A 23,554-nucleotide genomic window follows, 5' to 3' on the forward strand; every position below is an offset into this window, starting at 1 on the left:
TCTGTGTTTTAAAGCTCAGCAGTGAGGGGTATTTTTTAAGTGTGTATCATGTCTAAATTCCAAAGTCTTATTTTAAAATGTGGGGAAAATACTTCTGAAACACTAGCTTTTTTCCTTCTGTTGTTTTTCCCTCCTAAAGAGAAGCATTTATTAAAATATTTTAAAGCCATTGTTCTTTTATTCCTTTCAAAACCAGTTTGATATGAAATTGTTAGAGGTGAACTTTTGTTTATTTACTCCTCTTTAATAACTACATTAGAACTGAAACTTCAGTGAGTGCTTGACTGTCATATCATAAGGTTTTGTTCTTTTCAGAGCCATACAATTAAAATATATATTCTAGGTAAATCTGCTGGGAATAGATAGGACAGTTGAGGAGAGCTATCCCTAGAGATGATGTGCCACATCAGAACACAGAATACTAATAAAATGTTGAGAGCCATCTGTCAGAGACAAAAAGCCATGGTCAGGGCCTATCTTTCAATGAAAAATGAAATGACACTTGCCCTCCAAAAGATTAATATATTTGGTTATTGGCCTTTCCCTTCCCCCTTTACCTTTTTAAAAATTTCTCTGTCGTCTGGCAAGGTTTTGTGTTCCATTTCGTTTCTTTCAGAGAAAATCTTCTATAGCCTTGCTTCTTACTGTCTGTGTGTGGCTATCTAGTTTTCACCCCTTCTTTTTTTTTTTTTCTTTTTTTCTCCTACACACTGTATGTGACCTTGTTAAACATTAGCTATTCTGAGATAGGCTCTGGGTTATTTAGGCAAGGTCTAAATAAAGGTTCTGCTTGTCAGATGCTCAGGTAACCCATGTTTACTGCTGTGCCCTCTTCTTCCTCCATTGCCAAGAGTGTAAGTTTTACACACTGAGACACCTGAGTACTAAATCCTTAGGGGCATTAGGCTGCCTAACTCCCATTTGAACGGGTTTTAGGCTCCTTCATGATAGGAAGTTGACTCTGGAAGTTCTTTTGGTTCATGATGCAAATGGCATACTTTTAACTATAGAGGATCATACGCTATTGGTTTGAAAGGCACTTGAAATGTAAGCTAGTCTAACCCATATAGGATTTGCTGCCTTTTAGAAAAATGGAAGGTGTGATATGGGTTACTTTCATCTGAAAATCATCCTTGAAGAAAAAGTGGTAAGATTAATAAAAGACAACTTTATTAAAATGCAGTTCAAGCAAGATTGCAAATTTTATCAGATGATCTTAGAAAACACAAAGCATAAGCTCCTTGCTTACGTTACCCAGAGGTCTGGGCTCTATATGGTGCAAATGCTCTAATTTTTCTTTTTACTGAAACCTTGATGGCAGTTAACCTAAGAGATGCCAATAGGAGTATGTTCCACTCACAGTTCTTCAGTGACAAAGATTGCTTAAAAAAAAAAAAAATAGGCCCACTCCTCTATTACTTACTGCTTCTTGTGTTGTGGGGTTTTTTTGTTTGGTTGGTTTTGGGGTTTTTTGTTTTTGTTTTTGTTTTTTAAAAAAGGCAAAACCTGGTTTAGACTATGACCCCCATGTTTAGACTCTTTGACATACAAACAGTTGAATCTGCACAGCTGGGGACATAGAAACTCACAGTGGGGGGGGGGGGGGAACAGAAACAGGCAGGGGAATCTTTTACATCAGTTTTGTCACTAGAAAAATCCTAACATGGAATGGCATCCTGGACACTGACCTTTCAAGGTCCCTTCCATCCCCTTTTCTGTGATCATGAGAGTTGTTTTTTTTCTGCTCACTGAGCTTAAAGCAAATATCTACTAAAATGCTTTGTTTTATTTTGGGGACTATTGTTTTTAAATCACTAAGAACAAATCATTACTTAACATGAAATTAATCTCCATTTTGCTATTGGAAAGGTTATAGCTTACCTTTCTAAATGGCATGGAAAAATCTGATTAATGGCGCTTTTTTTTTCTTTCCCCTCTCTCTCTCAAATGACTTTAATCTTCTCTTTAAACTTTTTGTTCTGTTAGTTTAGGAGATTTCCTGAGGAAGCAGTGAAAAATCTCAGCATACAAAACCAAGCATCATTTAAATATGCTTGCTTTTCTGTTTTAATGTAAAAGTAGAAGTGCATTTCTGGAGAAGTACAGAATGGCCTCATTTATCTTAATGAGCTGTTGCCTCACATCTTTTCTTTTTCCAAGGTGGAAATTTCTGCTTCTCTACAGGGGCTGGGAAGAGCTGGGATTTTTTCATTCATCCTGTAGTAGCACCAGCCCAACAAGCTGAACTGGTTCATGACTGGAGTTGCTAATCTGTCACTCATTCACTTACTATACCTTTTCATTTGGCATGTGAATTTGAAATATCTAACTTACTCTAATCCCTTTGTTCCTTCTATCACCTACTCTGTTAGATGGGTCTTTGTATCAACAGTTTTTTCTGTTGGCACGCTCAGCCTTACTCTGAAACTTAAGCCGTAGACTGCTATGGCTGCCTTAGCGTGCAAAATAATATGGGATGTGGTGAGTAGGAGTTTGTCATACTGAATAAAGTTCTCTTGTATTTAAACTTTCAGGGCGTGAAGATACTTGACATGATCTCCAAGCAAAGAATTACCAATGTGCCTCGAGATGACATAAGCCTTCGCCCAGATATGTATCCCTGCAGCCTTTGCTGGAAGGATAATTTAACGCTGATTATTGGCTGGGGAAATTCAGTAAAGGTGCAATTACCTGTCTTTGTAATAAATGCTTGCTGTTATCACAGACAAACAGAGGATTATTTCTGAAAAGCAAAGACAATCGAAAAAAATAGAATTTGTTTTGACTACAGTGTGCAGAACTCCTGCTGCCATAGAAATGTCATTGGACTGACCCTCAGGAGGAGGAGGAGTGATAGACACCCAGCGGTCAGACAGATCTCTCTTTGTGAGCACACAGCGAATGTAATCCTCAGGGACACTTCTGTCCTCTGTGCCTTGGAGAGATTTCCTCTTTTGAACACTTTTAGTGGGCTGTTGAATTCATTTCTTTTGATTAGCATTAAGGAAGAACAGCTTACCATGAGGTGTTTTTGGATGGGTTTGTTTTGAGGGCTGAGGAGGTTGTGACTGCTGAAACAGCCACATAATTTTTGTCACCATGGGGAAAAAAAAAAGAAAAAAAGAATGGGGTGGGGGACAAGCCGCTTGGGGTTTTGTTCTGCTTTCAGCAGGGAACTGGCATTTTGAACTTGCATGCTGCAGACTGACTATGATTTGCTCAGACCAGCACCTGACATGAGTTTGTTACAAGCCTGTTAGCTGTTTTCTAATAACAGACTGCTACATCACTGCACAGTGGGAAATTAAAAGTGCTTGGTAGGAGTAGATGGAAAGGGAGGGTAAATTGAGGTAGGTGAAGTGTAAAAAGCTTTTGGAGCATTAAACTTATACAAATGAGGAGGTTTGTCATAAGTTTGGCGTTTGTTTTCCTCCTTGTATTGTCTGTGCTTCCAACATTTGGGTATTTGCATTTCTTTATATGTACGTACTCTTCCTGTTGTTGGGAGTTGCAATAGCATATTCTTACTGAAATTGTAAGGTAATGAGATGCAAAGTGTGAGAAGATACCAAACCCAAACTCACATATATGCTACTATGAAGAAATCATAGTGGGCAGATGTTTTCAGATTTCTCTCTTGTGGTCCATCTTCTTTGTCCTCTCCCAGCATATTTATAAGGCTGTGGACTGCAGTTACAACTTTTTCCTGTCTGGTTTTCGTCCTCAGTGATGCATCATCACTGATTTACAGCCTGTGTTCTTCAAGATACAGAAATGCATGTCCGAGAATGCCTCAATAAGAAAAGAAGTTTCTGGGAAAAGTCAGTATCATTTTAGGAATTACAGTTTGTTCATCATAATGATCCAAATCTCTTTTTCCTAGATATGCTCAGTAAAAGAACGGCATGCCAGTGAAATGCGTGACCTTCCAAACCGCTACGTGGAAATAGGTATGATTGTACGAATGCACTTTTTTTCAAAACTATGTAGGTTTTAAACGTCTATTTTCGCATTGTAGCCTGAAGAAGCTGTTGCAGTTCAGAGGCAGCATGTAGTCATAACATAAATGTCTCCTCATTTTTAGTTGATGAAGTTGTCACAGAATCACAGAATGGCTTGGGTTTGAAGGGACCTCAAAGATCATCTAGTTCCAACCCCCCTGCCATGGGCAGGGACGCCCTCCACTAGACCACGTTGCCCAAAGCCCCATCCAGCCTGGCCTTAAACACTTCCAGGGATGGGGCCTCCACAGCCTCTCTGGGCAACCTGTTCCAGTGCCTCACTACCCCCACAGTAAAGAATTTCTTTCTAACATCTAACCTACATTGACCCTTCTTCAGCTTCAACTCATTACCCCTTGTCCTGTCACTACACTCCCTCATAAACAGTCCCTCTCCATCTTTCCTGTAGGCTCCTTCAGGTACTGGTAACCTGCAGAGAGATCTGCCCGGAGCCGCCTTTTCTCCAGGCTGAGCAATCCCAACTCTCTCAGCCTGTCCTCACAGGAGAGGTGCTCCAGCCCTCTGATCAGCTTTGTGGCCCTCCTCTGGACTCTCTCCAACAGCTCCATGTCTCTCCTGTACTGGGGCCCCCAGAGATGGACGCAGTACTCCAGGTGGGGTCTCACAAGAGCGGAGCAGAGGGGCAGGATCACCTCCCTCAACCTGCTGGTCACACCTCTTTTGATGTGGCTCAGGACATGGTTGGCTTTCTGGGCTGCAAGCGCACACTGCCGGCTCATATTGAGCTTCTCATCAGCCAGCACCCCCAAGTCCTCCTCCTCAGGGCTGCTCTCGATCCATTCTCTTCCCAGTCTGTAGCTGTGCTTGGGATTGCGCCGACCCACGTGCAGGACGTTGCACTTGGCCTTGTTGAACTTCATGCGGTTCGCACGGGCCCACCTCTCGAGCATGTCAAGGTCCCTCTGGATGGCATCCCTTCCCTCCAGCATGTCGACCACACCACACAGCTTGGTGTCATCGGCAAACTTGCTGAGGGTGCACTCGATCCCACTGTCTATGTCGCCGACAAAGATGTTGAACAGTGCCGGTCCCAGTACTGACCCCTGAGGAATGCCACTCGTCACTGTTCCCACTTGGACATTGAGCCGTTGACCACAACTCTTTGAGTGCGACCATCCAGCCAATTCCTTATCCACTTGTCATAATTCCTTATCCATTGTCATAATGTCCCCCTGCATAGGCGTGTTGGTTTTTATTCATAGAGAGTCTTAAATTCTGTGATTGTCTAAAATCAGAGATCCGTGTGTGAACAGTGGATGTCTTCACTTTCCCTTCATGCAGGTTCCTACAGATAACTTGTTTTTTCATCTTGGTTAAATGATGATCAGTATAGTAGTAATGACAAAGTAGACACTACTTTATTCGATTATGTGTTGTTTGACTACACTGCTCATCTGCTCATAATTTTTTTGTTTTTAAACATCTCTTTAGTATAGTACTATAAAATTGATTTTAATTTATTTTCTTTTGCTTGCCTTTTATGCTTCTGTATTTTATGTTCTCCTTTGCTTTCTTATTTGTCTAGTTTAGGTGATGTGAATAAATTTTGTTATTGCTGATTAATGAAAAAGGTCTTGACAAAATGTGTGTTAAGTAAAGTGGAATTCAAAGGAAATTTGGAGGGGAAGAGGGAATGTAAACAAAATTCACTCTTTCCCCAGAAGTTTCATCTGGGGAAAGGAAATATCTATGAAGAAGTAGTGCTGGGAAGATAAACAGGCTCTCTGGGACTATGCAGGCTGGAGTGGACAACAGTTTGTAAACTTTGCTGTTTCCTTGCCTTGACTGTAATGACATGAGATTGTAGACAAGAGTGTTCAAGCAAGAGCCTGACTCATGTCAGATTAAAATGGTGCATGGCATAGGTGTATACTCTGCTTTCTGATTTCAGGAAAGAACTGTTTTAAAATAGCCTCTGAAAATCAACTAGGAGACCTGTTAAACTGTAGGAGCTCTAGATATTGAGAAACAGTGGCATGCCTGACAATTAACTGACATCTGAAAGCTATTTGTTATTTAAGATTGCATGGTCCTAATAGAATACTTAATTGTGGAATTCTGGGATATTTGAGAGAATTTTGTCAAGAAGTTCAGTCTTGAGTTTTAGCATCAATTTTTTTATGCGATCTCTTCTGTACCTGTAAGTAGCTTTTAGAAAATAATTAAATGGTGTTGTTTACATAGTGACAAGTGAACAGAGGCAACTTCTACTTTAGCTATAATGTGTCTACATGGAGGGAGCTAGTCTTATGTGACTGTCTGTTGGAACTTCATTTAAAAAAAAAAAAAAGCTGTCATCAGACTATTTAGGTGCAGGCCTGAAGGTTAGAGATTTTTGTGGAAGTAACTTTTTCATCTTAAAATTTTGAGCCTAAAATCTTCTCTGTATTCTTGAGGAGTGGTGTTTTATCTCACTTAACCTGTTAACGACGTGCTTGAGATTTTTCTTTCTGGTTTCAGGTCAAAGCACTGAAACAGCTCTGCCAAATGCTGTCAGCAGCACTCATTGGAACGTGGGTATTAGATTGGGAGGGAAAAGAGAGACACTTTATTTGTTCAAGTCTCAATATAAATTACAATAGCTTTTGATGTAGTCACATAGAAGGTCTTCTTGAGAGCTGTGTGTCATGCCATAACATCTATTTCAATTTTATTTCAACTTTACTTTTCAAAGGCATAGCTGGAAGGTCTGATATTATTAATGGGCAGACCAGCAACCAGTATAGTTTTCTGCAAGACCATTAATATCCTAAGTGGATGCATAAGCTGATACACTTTCATAATGTAAAGAATTCATACAAGGCAAGAATATCCTTCAGTGGCAGCATAGCTGAAGATCCTTCAGCTTTTTTGACTCATAACATCTTGTCAACAAACTTAGGAAAAATTGTCATGGTTTTGCCCCAGCCAGCAGCTAAGCACCATGCAGCCGCTCTCTCACCCCTCCTCGCCGCAAGGGGATGGGAAGGGAATGGAAAAAAAAATACTCGTTGGTTGAGATAAAGACAGTTTAATAGGATAACAAAGGAAGAGAATAATAACAACAGTAATAATAATTAAAAACTAAAAACAAGTGATGCACAAATGCAATTGCTCATCACAGTGGAAGGAAAAAACCAACAACCTGATGCCCCGTCTGTTTCCAAGCAGCTAATCTGCCTCCCAGCTACCTTCCCCAGTTATATACAGAGTGTGACATTATATAGTATGGAATATCTCTTTGGCCAGTCTGGGTCAGTTGTCCTGGCCATGTCCCCTCCCAGCTTCTTGTGCACCTGGTGGAGTGTGGGAAGCTGAAAAGTCCTTGACTTAGTGTAGATACTGCAACTACCTAGCAACAACTGAAACCATCAGTGTTCTATCAACATTATTCTCATACTAAATCCAAAACGCAGCACTCTACCAGCTACTAGAAAGAGAATTAACTCTATCTCAGCTGAAACCAGGACAAAAATAAACCCATAACACAGTGTAATGTTCATGTTTAGTGGTGTGGGTTTCTTTGTTGTCATCCCTGTCTGTGTCATCATCTGTCCTGTCATGTGTCGTCGAGTCCCCCTCGACCCCCCCAGCTTTTACAATTTTGCACCTGGAATGAAAACCAGAAGTGGAGCAGGAGACTTCATACTTGCTTCTCTGCTCATCAGGGTAATACATATGAAGTATGTGAGTATACAGTGTTTTCTCATGTATCAACAGTTTCAGATTTATGCTCTTTTAGAGCCATTCTGAGGGCCTCAGAGTTCCACAATAGTATCAGTAGTAAACTGTGATGGCATTAATAGATCATAAATGTTTCTTCAGTGGTTTGTAGCCCAGTGAATAAGGAAACAGAGCATTTTCTGCATTGCAAGTTATGTACATAGGACCCTGTGTAACAAGGACCTCCTCATTTGATTCTTGACACATAGCTATACTTACTCTGAAGCAGGAAGTAAATATGGTGTCTGCCATGATGCTAAACCAGATGGCCCATAACGTGGGAAAGTAACACCACTGAACTGTTCTAGCTGTTTTATTTTAAAGAAGATAATGCTATGATTACCTGTAAGAGAAATTATACAGGTCTCTTGCACTGAGATCTGTGTGGCATTGCTAATTTTATTTACATCTTTCATTACATTAATGGTGCTTTTCCTCAGTAATCTTTTACATTCTTTCTGGTTATATGTTACAGTTCATTGCCTCCGTGGGTCTTCATTCATTGTCGAAGATAAACTCCAGTGAAATGTTTCTATTTAGGCTTAAATGTATGTTAGCTGAGCAGATCCTATCAGTTTAGCTCTGTCAGCTACTGCTGTGAAGTAGCGTATTGATTAGAAAGTATTGGTATTGAATTACAGGCTTAACGTGGACTAAATGCCGTGGTGATCCTTCTTAAAGAGTGCTTGACCTCTGTGCTCGCTCCTGATGCGTGTACAAAAGCTGTAATGCTGGACAACTTCTGGTCTGAACAGAGAATCTTCCTCACCTGGAGCCCGTGAGAAAGCTGGTTGCTAACGAACCAATTAGCACTTTGCAGTTAATATGATGCCTTTTCAAAGGGAAACAGGGCATCTAGTCTTCGATGACCTTATCAAGAAGCTTGTGATTTTATATACTTTTATGGAGAAGTACTTTATCTCTGCCTCAGTTACTCAGGTTGTTAATGACAGTGGAAAATAGAGATTAACATTGGGAGTCAGTAAAAGACTTGAAATCAATTAGAGGCTTCCTGTTTAATTTATTTTAGCCCAAATTTTATGTGAGGAATCTCTGCTTAATTCCAGATGCTAACCAGCCAACGATGGCTCTTGAGCACTTGCTTCCCCTCTGCGTTCATCCAAATTCCCCACAAAGTAGAATTCTGGTTTAAAAATCTCATGTTTTATGGGTATGCTTATAACAACATATCTGTGTGTATTGTGAGGAAATAGCTGTATAACTGCATGGCAAATTACCACCAAGCATTGAGATTGCACATTTTTATCTGAAACGAAAACATGGGAATATTTATTTTTTGGTTTGTGAGATACTGGGATCTACCATACCAGCATTTTTCTCTTTATATAGACACAACTTAAAGCTTAATTAATTAATGTGATGAGCAGGAAATTAACTGTGACTAAATGCCATCAACTTTATATGCTAATTTATGGAAACATTTCATTGGAGCAAGTCTGCTACACTCTGAGAAGCAAATTGCAAAAAAGAAAAAAAGGAGAATAAAAGAAGAAATAAACCCAACCCATTTATATAGCTGATTCCACTTAGACTTTTGCTAATTCTGTTTTGCCACAAGCCAAACCAATCATTTATACATTTCTTGATAAAGTCAAGCCTTTCAGACTCCTGAATATTTTCCCTGTTGACTAACAGTTTTCTCAGTTCCATGTGTAATGGAAAAAAGAATTTTTCAGAAAATCAACTTTGAAGCTTTGAAACTTAATCTCCTGACTTTCTAGTTTTCATCAAGGATTCCACAGGATTTCCTTAAAGGTTGTGTGTGTCTGTAGCTAGAGGGTTGTACAGGCAATTGCCATATTTCTAAAGATGATTTCTATTGCTGTGTGAGATGGAATAGGGGTAAGATGATTTCACCACCACAGTAGCACTTCTGTTTCACACAACCTGACTGCAGGTAAAACAGCAAATTGTAACACTGCTTACAGTAGACAAAACAATTTTCTCTTTTAATTGAAAGAGCAGACCTCACCAGGTGGATGATTACTGGCATGATGAGGTAGTGGGCTTTTTTCCTGATGTTTCTGATTAGTGTGATGCTATAATTGAAAGAAATTCTTTTGTTTTAGTACAAAAATTCTTGCTCATTTCCATTCTGTGCTGGTAGCAAGAAGTACGGCAACAGCTTGCAGTGACAGAGGCTTTACAGAGTTTTGATTTTAAACCTAGGTGGGTTTTTTTTGTTCAGTGATCATATTCAATTAACATTGTAATTTTCATTGCCCTGCTTTGCTTTAATGAAAATGCTCATTCTCTTTGCCATGTGGCATTCAAAGGTGGATATAGAATGATTGATTAGTGGTTGCTAAATCTTCTCTAAAGCTTTTCTGAACCTTCAATATTTGAACAAAAATAAATTTGATTATGATTTTTCCAACCATTTTGATTATAAATAAATAGTAGAGGGTGTGAATTCCAAGTTTGGAAGCATCGTTTTTTTCTAATCATTGATGTATAGGACCTGCCATCAATTTTAGTCTTACTCTACTGCTCTTCCTACTAAATTTCAAGGGAAAGTATAGTCCATTAAAATGCCAAAATATCTACATGATTAGGTAAATAGTTGCTTGATTTCACATAGAGTAGTTTGGGTAGAAAATTTGGAGGGAGTTCTAAGGATATTCAAGCCTAAATAAAGGACCTTTGTGTGGGTTACTTCACTGCTTCTCCCCAGAAATTTACAGTTCCTTCCAAGTCACAATTGGCATTTCTTTAACTGGGCACATCCTGAGCTTTCTGCTCAGGCTTCTAGTCAGAGGCAGGCCTGCCCTGGAAATTGGAATATATGAAGACTGTTGTGGAGTCTTATGGAAGATAAAAGCCATTTGTAAGGAAATACTTAAATGCTGGGGCAGGTGTTCGTATATGATGATTTTCAGAGAAAAATAGGAAAGTTAAAAATATGAGATTTGTATTTTCTTCAAGGATTATCTTGGATAGTACACCTAAAAGTAAGAATATTCTTTTATTTCAGTAAAAATATACCATGTATATATCTTTATGCTTTGTGATTTACTTCTATTCATCTAAAGACAGCTTAAGTGATACTTATATGGGACCTGTTCTGGTCCTCTAGCTGGAACTGAATGCACGTACTATGGGGAGGGGAAAAAAAAAAGTTTTTATATCAAATGCAAGTGCATGAATATGATCATAGCTAATCAAAACATGCCATTTTGTATACTATTTTGTTTTGCGTAAATAACTTAGCTCAGTAAAAGCACTGGTGGTGGAGATACTGTCTTGAAAACACTTGAGGGTGTGCAGTACAGCATAATGTGCATGGCCTGCAGCGATGACTAGAAATTTTGCAGATGTGCCTGAAGTAGCTGGTTAAAATGTGAGTTGGGAACGTGTAGTGGCATCACCCCAGCAGCTAGCAGTGCACCAGAGTTCTAGGTAAGCTGGGCCAGTTCATGGATCTTTGTGGCTCTGCTGCCATTGATATACAAGTGGGCTACCTAAAAATTAGCTTGTGTGTTGGCTTTTCCATTTCTTTCATATATCATAGGGAATTAAAAAAAAAAAAAATTCCTTCTTTTTCTCTACACGTTAAGTTTCATGTTAATTGTCTGCATGCTAGTTCAGCTTCCTGCTTACTTTCCCAAAAGACAATGTTGAAATCTTGCCCCCATTGAAATCAATGGCCCAAACCTCTGACTGTAACCAGAATTTCACTCTATAAATCTGCAGTGGAAAGGCAGGGGCTGCTTTTGGAGATTTGATTAAATGAAATAGACTTCTTTTAGTTTCAGTCTACTGCATGTGTGTGTATCTTTAAATTCCAGAGAAAGTTGCTTTATAGAGTTTGGGTAAAGAATGTAGCATGTATTATTTCTGTGGTGTGGTGTATGTCATACATTTCATTTAATGAACAACAAAAAAAAATTTACAGGTTTCTTCTTTTTGCTTCCTGGTAATTTGTTTGACAGCTGTACATAGATGGTGAACATAGAGTAGATCCACTGTCAGCATATCTTCCATCTTCTCTTATGACAGGCATAAACACGTATGACACATGGCCAGACCTCGGTCATTCCCATTTACTTCAATATGGTTTGTTTTAATTGTTTTGGATCCTTTTCAAATTAACAGCATTTCTGCAGTGCCTCTGTGTTGGATTTTTTTTTTCCTCCCTTCATCACAACAAAGTGTCCAGAGAGTAAGTCAAATTAACCTATTAGTGTTTTGTACAGCTATAACTCCTATAATTTTTTTCAGTAAAACTTTTTTGATTAGCTGCATCAAAGGTTTTTATCAGGTCAAGAAGCACTGTCTATGGCAGCTATTCTTTGTTCAAGGCTGTAGCAGCAGAGCTAGAGCATTGTGTTTCAACAAGGCCTCTTGAGGAGGATGAGCTGAGAGAAAGCTGGAAGGGAAACCAAGGGAACTAAACTCTATTTAAAAACAAAACGTGAAGTGATGACTTTTATTTATTTTTTTGTCTCGCAGAACAGTACTACTGCTTGATCCTAAATACACCATTACATGCACGTTACAAACATTTTCACTGGCAAAGGATCTAAAGTTCCAATGAAAGTCAAAGAAATGCACGTGTTTTTTCAAAACTGTCCCCATAATCTTTATAAAGGTACCATTCACCATGCTGTTTTCCTCTCCAAATTCAAGCCACAATATTTTATATGCCTCTGATAGCCTTTTCTTGTCACTTTTTAAAACTGAAAGTTTCTTTACTTGTCCTTCCAGCCAGCATTATGGGTTTGACTTTGCTTTTTTTCTTTTCTATGTTTTTCCTCCTGCCTTCCATATTCTTATAAAATGCCAAATACTAAATTGTGAACTGGGAATAAGATATATTATGTAGATGTTTCTGACATGGTTTGTTTAAAATCATCACTCAGTGCAACATGTGACACAGTCAAAGTAGTCTCATGAGTCTTGCAGACTAGAACAAAATAATTATGTACAGGATTACAAATGTGAACCTGTTCTCTCCTAGAATAGATTGAGTGCTCTAACCTTGTGCCATGCTTTGGTCCCCCAGTGATGTCGAACTGTCACCACTCATTAAGAGAAAAAACAGTATTTGCTTGTTCATTGAGAGACAGGTGTCAAATCTGTACTTTACTTGACAGTATTTTGTTCTCCTTTAGCAGGAGGACAATTATTTCTCCTGTTCCTTCTTATTACCTTAGCTAAAGAAAATTAGCTTTATTTTTAGTGTCATTATGCTGCATTTTATCTTTGCTTTACTAAAATAATTAGTAACTTTTAATAAACAGAAGGTATTAGTAATGTAGCGTGCTGATCAGTAAGCAAGGAAACTTTTTTTTCCCTACTTATGTTTAGATTCTCCTAAAAACATGTTTTGAGAGAAAATGATGATGTATCTGATATTTTTTTTAAAAGCTTATTGATATAAGTTTTTTCTAATATAAGCACTTGGATGATTTCTGTTTTGGGCCCCATGAGAGAGGAGCCCACAAAAAGGGCTTCTCAGATGCTGAATGCTTGCACTGGAAATCCAGCAGAATAAAACTAAATAGCTACTGTGGCAGAGGTCTGCTGTAATGAGCCTTTTTGTAAATACAGTTAAGCTCTTTTTCTTTCTGTTTCTCAAAATAGTTGTCATGTAACTGTCTCGATTTTAGGAAATTAAGGAAATTAGGAATTAAATGTTAATAAAACATTTTCAGTTTTATTAACAAGGGACTATTTAACCATATGTTTTCTTTGTAATGAGGGTATCTGTAAATCTTCCTGTGATGTTTAAAGTGATAAATAAATAATGATCTTTATGGTTTCATATATTATACCAATAGGTGTAGTAGGTGTGATTCTTCTATAGCCACGCGAACTTGCTGTGAATATGCAAACCAATGAAAATGTTCTATTTATTGCCTATTTTATTGAGTTTGTTTTTGGTTTTGCTTTCTTTTTTTCATTGTGATAACTGAAAATCAGGCCAACCATTCATTTCACATGTTTCATCTCTAGCGTGTCCTGGAGCACAAACATTTCTTCTTGCAAGCTTTAATGGAATTTAATGTTAAATGTAATCTTTCATCTTGCTGATCCAACTGGGAAGTCTGTAGGTTTGTTATATGTATTGAGTCTTCATTTCTCTGAAGTGCTACTGCATGCTGTTGATTACCACTGAAAATCAGTTAAGGACTTAAGGACTAGTTCGTACACATTCATTTATTTAACAATCTGTTGTCTTTCTTGTATTTCAGTTTTCCAATTCGACACCGAGTTCTATATCAGTGGACTTGCGCCTCTCTGTGACCAGCTTGTTATACTTTCATATGTAAAGGAGATTTCCGAAAAAACGGTAATTGTTTTTATGTTACAGTTTCTTCGCAGCACTAAACTGCCCTGTGAGTTGGGGCTTAAACTAGTCACGTAGATCTGATTATCTGTAAAACAGTTTGCAGTCAGCTGGTAGTGAACAGTGCTTGAAACTTCTCTGACATATAAAATAAGGTCAGTGGAGGTGATGTTGAAGACCAATGTACTTAAATTTCAGAAGTCCTGTCTGGGTTCCTTTGTTTCTTGCAGGAAGCAAAGAAAGGCTCTAGATAGCCTTTCTCTCTCCTTTTTCATTCTTTTTTTCCTCTCTCTCTCCTTTTGTCTCTTTCTTTCTGCTATTTCTGCACCAGATGAAATAAAGGATCTTTTCTAGCCATAAGAGAGGCTTGCTGCCACTGCATCTTAGAAGACATGAGAGTAGTGAAGTTGATCAACTCAAGCAATAGGAGTCACTGTGGTGGGGGTGGGATGCATGATTGCAAGCAAGTGGCATCATTGTCTCCCTTGCTTCCAAGACCTTTAGGTGTGTACACCCAGATACGTGTGTAGATAGGTAGAAATTAGAATTCATGTCAGCTGTTTTTACTGCACGCAGGCGAGTGCTGTGTCTGTCTCCGACATTTATTTCATATTGTCAAATAAAAGGCAAGGCAGTGGAGGAAATCCTTGAAGTTGTGGTGTGAGAATGGCAGATGCTCTTGATCATCTTTTTGATAGTGCGTCTGCATTAGACAACCATCACCATAGTAACCTTAAGCAACTGGGTGCACAAGTTGCTAGGCAATGAAATGCTGTAGGTTCAAACAAATGCTTGAGCCTGCTGAAATCAATAGGGTTAGCTTCTAGCTCTGCTGCAGGATGTCAGATTATTATTTCTTTATTTATATTAAGGAGAAAAATAATGTCACAGCAGTGTTTCCCAAGAGACCTGGTACAGTAGTCCTCTACTGCAGGAGAGTTGGTGAAAGAAAAGGAGGCAAACAAATTGGATAAAGAAGGGGGAAGAAAAGGTGGGTTGAAATGCAAGGAAGCAAGGAAATGGGGAAGCTGCTGTTAATGAAGAAGTAGCATGGGAAAGGAGCTAGTATAAAAGAGGTGTGACTAATAAAGGTTAAAGTCATTCTAACTGCTTCAGGAAAGAAAGATGAAAAGAGAATATAATGGTAATAGAGAATATAATGGTAATAGAACATAGGAAAGAGATTTTTTTCATGTATTTGCTTTTAATTAGCCTTTTAAACAAACTCTGAATGCTGGACTTTGATAACTTCGCAGTCCTCTGGGTAACTCTAGCAAGGAAACAAAAGTACTCTCCTCCCTGGCACCGTGTCTGTGCCCTGGTGTGTGGTAGGAACCCCTCTGTTGGTGTCTTGGCTATGTGGAGCTGAGGCTGCCTGAGCCTGCAGCCAAAGTGCTGCTTACTACAAACGCTGTTGGATTGTGAGGAGCACTGTTCTTCCCATGCTTGATTTCACAGCTTTCAAATGACATCTTCCAACTTGTTACAAATTGGATGAGAATTGAACTCATGGCTTGCTTTGCTTTTTTTTTTTTTTTTTTTTTTTACTTGCACTGGAACAGTTTAATTGAGAAGAGACCTGTGTGGTGCTGCTGCTGAATGAGTAGGATAGAGCTGTGTAAATCCACTTTATCTATCTCCTTGCTCTTTCATTATGTATTTTGTTAATTCACACCCAGAAGTAGAAAATGAAGGATTATCTTGGACCTTGACTTAATTAAAAATGCAGCAAGTTGAAGACAGTGGTTTCCCTTAGATGAAAATCCATGATCCTGTCTTACCATAACCACCTACATTGTGCTTGAAAATTCATGTTACTCTAAGATCATCAGCACAGCAAGAGTTTCAGATTATTCTCAGATTCATTTTTTTCCCCTACTGCTGCTGGACACTTAGAAGTACAAACTTAAACACCAGCTGAAAAAAACCCCAAGTTCATCCTGGTGCCAGAATATCATTGATTCATAGAGCTCTGCCTTTTACGGCCTGAGCCGAGCTGACAATGTGTCTTAAGTAGTTCTATTGCTTGTTGAATGCAATGGTTGATGATCATCTTGATAACCCTGAAAACTTCTGTGACCAAGAGCAGAAAAATAGTGAGCAAACTCAGGGGAAGGGTTAGATCTGTGTCTTGTCTACATCTTCTCTGCGCTGATCTGTTCAAGGGAAGCAAGCCAAGAGTAGGAATAACTTTCCTTTGTGTTTCAGATGTGATTACAGCTGCTTTGTGGAGCACAACTTTGTGACTTGTGTGGCTCGCAACTGAGTACCCAAGTGCAAAGTGCTGGACCTTTAGGAATGTTTGTAGTGGTTGAATTTCAGCCTCGTTTGTAGATAACCATCAGTTGGTATTTCTAAGGTAAATTGTGCAGCATGCAACTAAGATGTTTGCATTTTTCTAGGAAGTGGAGTGTTGTGCAAGGCCTAGACTGGATATTGTACAACCCTTACCTGAGTCCTGTGAAGAGATCTCTTCTGATGCACTAACAGTACGAGGATTTCAGGAAAATGAATGTAGAGATTATCATTTAGGTAGGTATTCTTAATATTGTTTTGTTTTATTTTCATAACTTGGTTAGAAAAGACTTGATTTGGGAGAACTCAGCCTCCTTTTTCATTTTTATTTCATCTTCTTGAGTGACTGTCTATAGCTGCTTATGACACTGAAGTGTAAAGTGGAAATCCACAAGAACCAGTCACATGAAAGAAAACGTGCATATTTGTAATGCCATCTATCAAGCCAGACATATTGGGGAAGGCAGAAATATAGATCTCATGTAAAGTCCAGTATCTTGGAAGGCAGTGTCCTTGATGGAGAACTATTCAACATGTGATCCGTAGGAGCTCTTGTGTCTCTTTGAACACAAAGGGCTTCAGGAATAGTGAAATGAGTGATACAGTGTCTGGAAAAGCTGCTTTAGAGACAAAGATAGAATAAATGTTATTCCAACAGTAAGATGCATCTGGATCAACTTAAAACGGACACGCTGATATTTAGCTTCCCTGTACTGACAAAGATGTCAGTGTATAACAGACCCCAGAATGGTAAAACGTAGTGAATAGAAACTGGAGTTTGGCAAGTTCAGCCTAGAAGATAGGTTTAATTATGTAACAGGCTGGGAGATTAAGCCCTGGCACAATATATACCAGTCTTTTAAATAAGATGGGTTGGTTTTCTGATATATGTGTTGTAGTTCAGAAAGATGCATGGCAAAGCTGATGCAGAATTCCTTGTTGAAGATTATATAGCCTGTGTTATACAGAAACATTCCTTCTGGCTTTTAAAATCCATGAATCTGATTTTTAAGCATCTTCTCTGGCAGCATGCTTCAAATCATAGGCTTGGCAGGCCTCTTTGTGTACATCAATGCCCTTAAGCCACTAGAAATATAGTATATCTCCTCCTGATCTCCAGAACATCTCTGCTGCTATCAATAGAATTGGGATTTCTTTATACGTGTCCCTAAGCAGAACATTGATGCCCACAGTTGTACTTTATGCTTAGTGAATATTCTAGTTAATCTGACAAGTGTAAATTTTTTGGATTGCTTTAAAACAAGCATTATTTTGTGAATTGCTTATCAATTCAGGAGTGTATTTGTATGCGTGTATAGATACAGATGAAGGATGGGGGATGGTTTTCTTTCCTGTACCTACAAAATACAGATGGTGTTTCTTCATGGGTTCTGTGGAAATAATAACTATTCTGAACAGTCATCTTCTGTGTTTGATTTTAGCTTTAAGTACATTTTTTACTTTGAGCTTACTCAAAAATAAAGGCTTACGGTATAAGCAAATGCATTATATGTATAACCTTAACTTATAGCATTGCAAATGCATTGCTGTAATGATGTGCTGTGTCCCCAGGGGTTATGGCATCTATCATTTATGCTTTTGATGGCCTTGACCTTGATGGGGAGGATAAGTTTATTGCAGGCTATGTAGTGTAATAGTCCTCTAAAAGTATAATAATGTGTTCTAAACCATCATAAAGTTTACACATAGTGGATGAATCAGAATTTGCAATAAGCTGTAGTGATTTTTTTTTAAAGCTATTTTGCCATTTAAACCAGGTTTAATTTATTGGCGAATACAGCTTCCCAAACAAGCATGTTCTGCAGGAGTAGCCTTACTGTCTGCCTTGCATCTCCTCTTTTTAAATTCCCCTCAAGGGTGTACTAAAAAGCAGGGCTTTACTTAAGGAAAATATAATAATAATAAAACTGTGTATGCATTTGCAGAGTATTTGGAAGGTGAATCACTTTTTTATATCATCAGCCCAAGAGATGTGGTTGTGGCTAAAGAGCGGGACCAAGATGACCACATTGACTGGCTTCTTGAAAAGAAGAAATACGAAGTAATTTTTACAACATTCTTTCCTTCAGGCTTTCCTGGTTTGGAAATTGGGGTGGGATGATGAACTTTGCTAGGTCATTTGGCTTGGATAGTTTCTGTTTCTACAGTCATTGACTAAATGCTTGTAAAGAGTAGGAGTTGATTATACATCTTTCCATCTCTCTGGAGAGTTAGTCGTCTTACTGAAACAACTCATCTGAATTGCACCCAAGTGAGGTAGCTGAATTAAATGCTGTGAATACTGCTCTCAGCATCAGATGTGAAATGTATTAGTTGTCACTGAAAATTATTAAAGCTATTTTTTGGCTTTAAAGCAGCAGAACAGTTAACTAATGAGCTACATGGTTATTTTTCTAGATCTATCCCAAATAAAGAGGGAAGGGAATTGGACTTGGTGGGCAATATTAGATTTTTCCTGCTCTATGTCACTTCCACTATAGAATGAAAAGGTTGTGTTAGGGTACTGTGCATTGTTCTGTGTTACCTTCAGTGCTGAAGTTTTTAAAAGTAAAATCATGTGGTTTCAAACTGTAGAAATTGGTGCTGAAAGTAGTGTTACTCACAAAAAAGCAGAGCCAGTATTAAAACCAAGGATGTGCAGCTCCCTTGGAAAAAAGCAGCTCGGTATTTGGTTGTGTAGATATTGGTGTGTTCAAGCATGTATATTTAAACACCTAAAGCAATAATAAATTCTTACAGACAATATCAACATGCACCTAGTGTTCTGGATTCTGATGTCCTGCAGTTAATGACTTAGAACACTTGCTACAAATGTGTAAAGTAACTTCAAATTCCTATTTATGCGTTATTTGTTGGATGCCCGTTATAAGGAAAAAAAAAAAAGTGGGAAAGCTATTCAGCACGTATTCCTTTTGTTAATGCAATCATGATATTCTTCATGCAGATTTGTTTAAATCCTTGTGGATGCTTTTGCATCTGAATAGCAAACTCGTATGATGAGTGCAGTTTTGCAGTTTATGTAAATCACAGTATTTGGTCCCTGAAGACTCCAGTAATTTGCAAGTGACAGCTGTGTGTGTGCCTTTGTGAAAGCCATTCAAGGTAGTAGATAGCTTCTGTGTTATGATGGATGTTAAAGGTTTCATTTTGTTTGTAAAAGTGCCAGCTTTGCTTCTGTACATTTGAAAAAAGTAGAAGAACGGCAAATGACACTTAAATATAAATCAATCTGACTTGAGGAGACTTTTGGGTTGGGAAAGTGGAAAGTAGCCTTCCCCCACCCCCTTTCCTGATGATTTTTTTCACAGGTTTTGATAGTGAAGTGTTCTCATTTGAAAATGATCCAATGCGATTGCATTGTCTGTTTTGTTGTAATCTTGCATTTTGATCCTAATATAGTAATGTGGAGTGAACCCAGATGGAAACAAAAGTAGCTTTCTCTTTGGTTGACTGCTTTTGTTTGAGTATGAATTCAAAGCTGTTCATCCAACCATGGCATTAAAAATTCTAGTGTTTCAAACACCCAGCTCTGAAAAATACTTGATTTATTCAGTTCTAGAGCTTTCTGTATTGAAAGTTTGTGTATTTGGCCAGTATCTCTGTTTTCTACTTTTTGAATATAGGAAGCTTTGATGGCAGCTGAGATCAGTCAGAAAACCATAAAAAAGCACAAGATTTTGGTAAGTCTCAAAACTTCTATTCAAAACAAAATACCTGATTTCTTTTAGAGTGCTGTGAGATGCTACAAGCACATCCCCTGTTCTGTATTGCACCAGACAATAGCTGTTAGGAATACTCCACCTAGCAGTCAATTTCTTGGTTTCAGCTGCAGAACAGGAATGTTAAGTGTGTGAAACACGAAAGGATCTGGATTTTATGAAGGTGCTATTGACATTAAAAAGAAGAGAGTTCCACTTCTCTGCTCATGGGGTTTTTGTTTGCTTTTACTGTTGTATTAAACTTGCTGTTGTTTCAAGTAACTCACAATATTACAGTATTAGGGATTGGGTGGGAGGTGACACATTTCTCTTTAACTTTTACCTTGTACATGTGACAGGGTTTTGGCAGGAGTTTAAAAGGTGCAGTTGGAAGACCTTTTAAATGCTATTGAAATTCAGTTGCAAGTTCCACATCTAGCTCTCTCGTGTTGCTTTGCAATTCTCATTATTATACACAGTTAAGCTACTTTTCTCCTCTATGGTTATTTCCCATGTTTATAGTCCTTTCATAGAGCGACAAAGGGTATCAATGTTTAAGACGAAGGGGCGGAATAATGTAATAGCCACAAAAGCATTGCTAACTTTAGCTCTGTTTTTTTTTTTTGTTTAAATTGGCCTCAGTGTGAACACATTGATATTTCATTAATACTGCTACTTCTTTTAATGGAAGTTTGTATTTAAGTACAAAGCATTAGAAGATATGTTTAACTTTTAGCCAAATTACTGCTATAATATGCACACTATGTATCAGTATGTCTTAAAAATTCTTTTCTTCTTGTGTAGTCCAAAAGTTAGATCAAGACCTAATGGCATGCCATCACCTATCACAGAGTTCATATGATTTAGCTGCTTTGTGACTCTTGCAAAAGATGTAACGAATTCTTAAAGGCGGTCCTGGCAATACGTTAGGAGGGGAAGAAAGAAAGAAAAGAAAAAAGAAGCTTTTCTCTTGGTTTACAGAAATTTGCTCCATTAGGGTGAAATTCATTGTGGGTATATACAAGCAGAGCTGTTGAGTGTTTGGTCTCTAATGCAAAACCCATGGAATGTGTTGAGGGAAAAAACGTTGACATCAAGCCCTAAGTGAAGGATTAGTGGTACAGGGATTTAAAACAACTCATGTTCTCATTGCCCAGCAATGATCAGACCAATGACACCACACTCACACCACCTGACAAGTCTGGTGGTCTTGGGGATTTTTTTTTAGGTTGCAGTAATGATCACTGCCCCTCTGCACCTCTTGAGCAGAATGCAAGGGTCCTAAACAACCACAGATCTACAGCTCTTCTACTGTCTTCTCTGCTCACTGGGGAGCAGGCCCACAGGAGAAGGGCAGCGAGAAATCTTCATCCTTGAGAATGATGAAGTTGAAAATACGAAGGTGGTTCCTACAGTGGAAGGAAATAAAAAAATCTGGTGTATGTGCATGATTTTTTTTTTAAACTTTGTGGTAGATTGACCAATTGAAGTTTTGGATACCTCTGCTCATATTCTGCTCTGCTCAGTACTGTCCTTGATGGTGATCAAAAAATTTTTGTTGTGACTCAGAAGACCCAAATGTTTATTTTTGTAGGAAACAAGGACTTCTTTTTCATTTTACAGCTCTTTTTTTCTTTTTTTTTTTTTTTTTCTTCCCCTTCCTGGAAACAGTGTGCTTTTAGTGTTGTGATTCTTAAGTTATGCAGTGGGTACACTGGGCTGTGTTGACCTTGACACCAGCGTTGAGATTACAGCAGAAGGCATGGCTGTTTCACCAAAATTTTAATATATTAAACACCCACCAGAAAAATTTTACAGCTGACGTGTAATAAACTTTTGAGAAGGGCAATTTAGTATGTAATAATCATGCTAAATTCTTGGTAATTCCTTTACTTTCTGGAGCAGCACTAGGATTTATATTCTTAACCAATGTTTCCCCCCCCCCCCCCGAAAACTTTGTTGACAAAGAGAGTGTCTCATACAATGAGACAGTGGTTTTCTTTTTGACGTAACTAATCCAAGCACTGAATGATCATCTATGTGTTTTGAACGATCCTTAGTATGTAGAGCTGGCACAGTCTTCTCAGCGTCAATGAGGTTATGGGGATTATTTAAGAGATTATCTTAATTTGAACCCATGAGTGGTCTAGGCAAGTATTTTCTGTTGACTGTTCTGTGAGCCCTACATCTAAAGGAGAACTCGGGGAGTCCACTTAGGGCCTGGTGCTTGACTTAACAGCAGTGCATGCAGCTGGAATGATAGCTATTGTGGCAGTCAAGTGGTTGACTTCCAAACCTCTATTACTAATTCTTTATTTTTATTCCCTTTAGGACATTGGCTTAGCCTATATAAATCACCTAGTGGAGAAAGGAGAGTATGACCTGGCTGCTCGGTAACTTGTTAACAAAGATTTTCTTTGCTGGCTAAAGTGTGTCTCTGTGGGGGGGAAAAAGCAAAAGCAAATTATTAATTCTGAAGTATTTTGTAATGTTGATTTTCTATGTGTTCTGGAGTTTCTGAAGCTTCAAAATATACAGATACATTACTGTGCCCTATATTTTCTTAATTGTAGTGAACCAAAAGTTACTGTAAATTTTCTAAAGTTTAATGAGAACTGAGACATATATATTTTTGAAAGTCAGCCTTTATTTTTTCAGTCATGCTAGATTTTCAAAACTGAGGTGTTCTTTGGATGTTGATAATCAGTGTGTCAGTACATGTAAGACCATCAGAAAATAATTTGTGTTTACATGAGCGTAAACAAAAATGTCAAATGTGGATATCTAAAGTAAGGATCAGAAATTACCTAAGATTTGTGTTTTCATGTATGTGTAAGTGTAAGCATATCTCTTTTAAGTGCTCAATTTTTCTCAGCTGAGATTTAAAAACTTCAGTCATAAAGCTAATATGGCCCTAATCAATGAGGGTGAACGCATAGCAAGCAGTTAAGTCCTCTTGGATGCCACAAAATTGTAAGATCTGAGGAGTACCTGGCATACTCTGCTTGAAGCGATGGCTGCCAAAATAAGTCACCTTTGAAAGTGTCTTGATAGGGAGAAGAACGAAGAAAGGAATCCTTACAGTAATTCTGTCACATTTGTATTATTCTGTGTACCTACTTTTATTCTCTCCCCTTTCATCTTCCTTCCAGAAAGTGCCAGAAAATTCTTGGCAAAAACACAGAACTCTGGGAATTTGAAGTTTACAAGTTTAAAGAAATAGGTCAGCTTAAGGTAAGTTAATTTCTCTCTCTGCACTCAAGTAATTGGCATGCTGTATTTCCCGCATGTTTTGACCAAGTATCTAAAGGATTGCATTTAATGGTCCTAGCGTGGTAGCAGGATACAATGCTGTCCTTGAAATTCCTGCCTCAGATCTCTAGTTGTACAGTTGTCTTTCAGATTGATGTGTATATGTTAACAAGCCCCAAAAGAGGGTTAGAGGCATAGCACATTCAGGTACTCAGCTACCTATTCTTAACTTGTTGACAGCCTCCAAGTAA

At 38.3% G+C, this 23,554-nt stretch overlaps 1 protein-coding gene across 1 annotated transcript in view; it reads left to right on the forward strand.

Moving 5' to 3' along the window:
* Positions 1-23,554, forward strand: part of VPS41 (VPS41 subunit of HOPS complex) — a 123,044-nt gene that overhangs the window by 62,237 nt on the left and 37,253 nt on the right. The window contains exons 9-16 of the mRNA XM_054816116.1: positions 2,535-2,681; positions 3,884-3,950; positions 13,943-14,040; positions 16,440-16,569; positions 18,279-18,394; positions 19,977-20,033; positions 22,383-22,444; positions 23,204-23,285. Coding sequence (XP_054672091.1) covers positions 2,535-2,681; positions 3,884-3,950; positions 13,943-14,040; positions 16,440-16,569; positions 18,279-18,394; positions 19,977-20,033; positions 22,383-22,444; positions 23,204-23,285 — 759 coding nt within the window. The remainder of the gene's footprint in view (positions 1-2,534; positions 2,682-3,883; positions 3,951-13,942; positions 14,041-16,439; positions 16,570-18,278; positions 18,395-19,976; positions 20,034-22,382; positions 22,445-23,203; positions 23,286-23,554) is intronic.

This window comes from Grus americana, chromosome 2 (assembly GCF_028858705.1).
Source record: "Grus americana isolate bGruAme1 chromosome 2, bGruAme1.mat, whole genome shotgun sequence".
NCBI lineage: Eukaryota > Metazoa > Chordata > Aves > Gruiformes > Gruidae > Grus > Grus americana.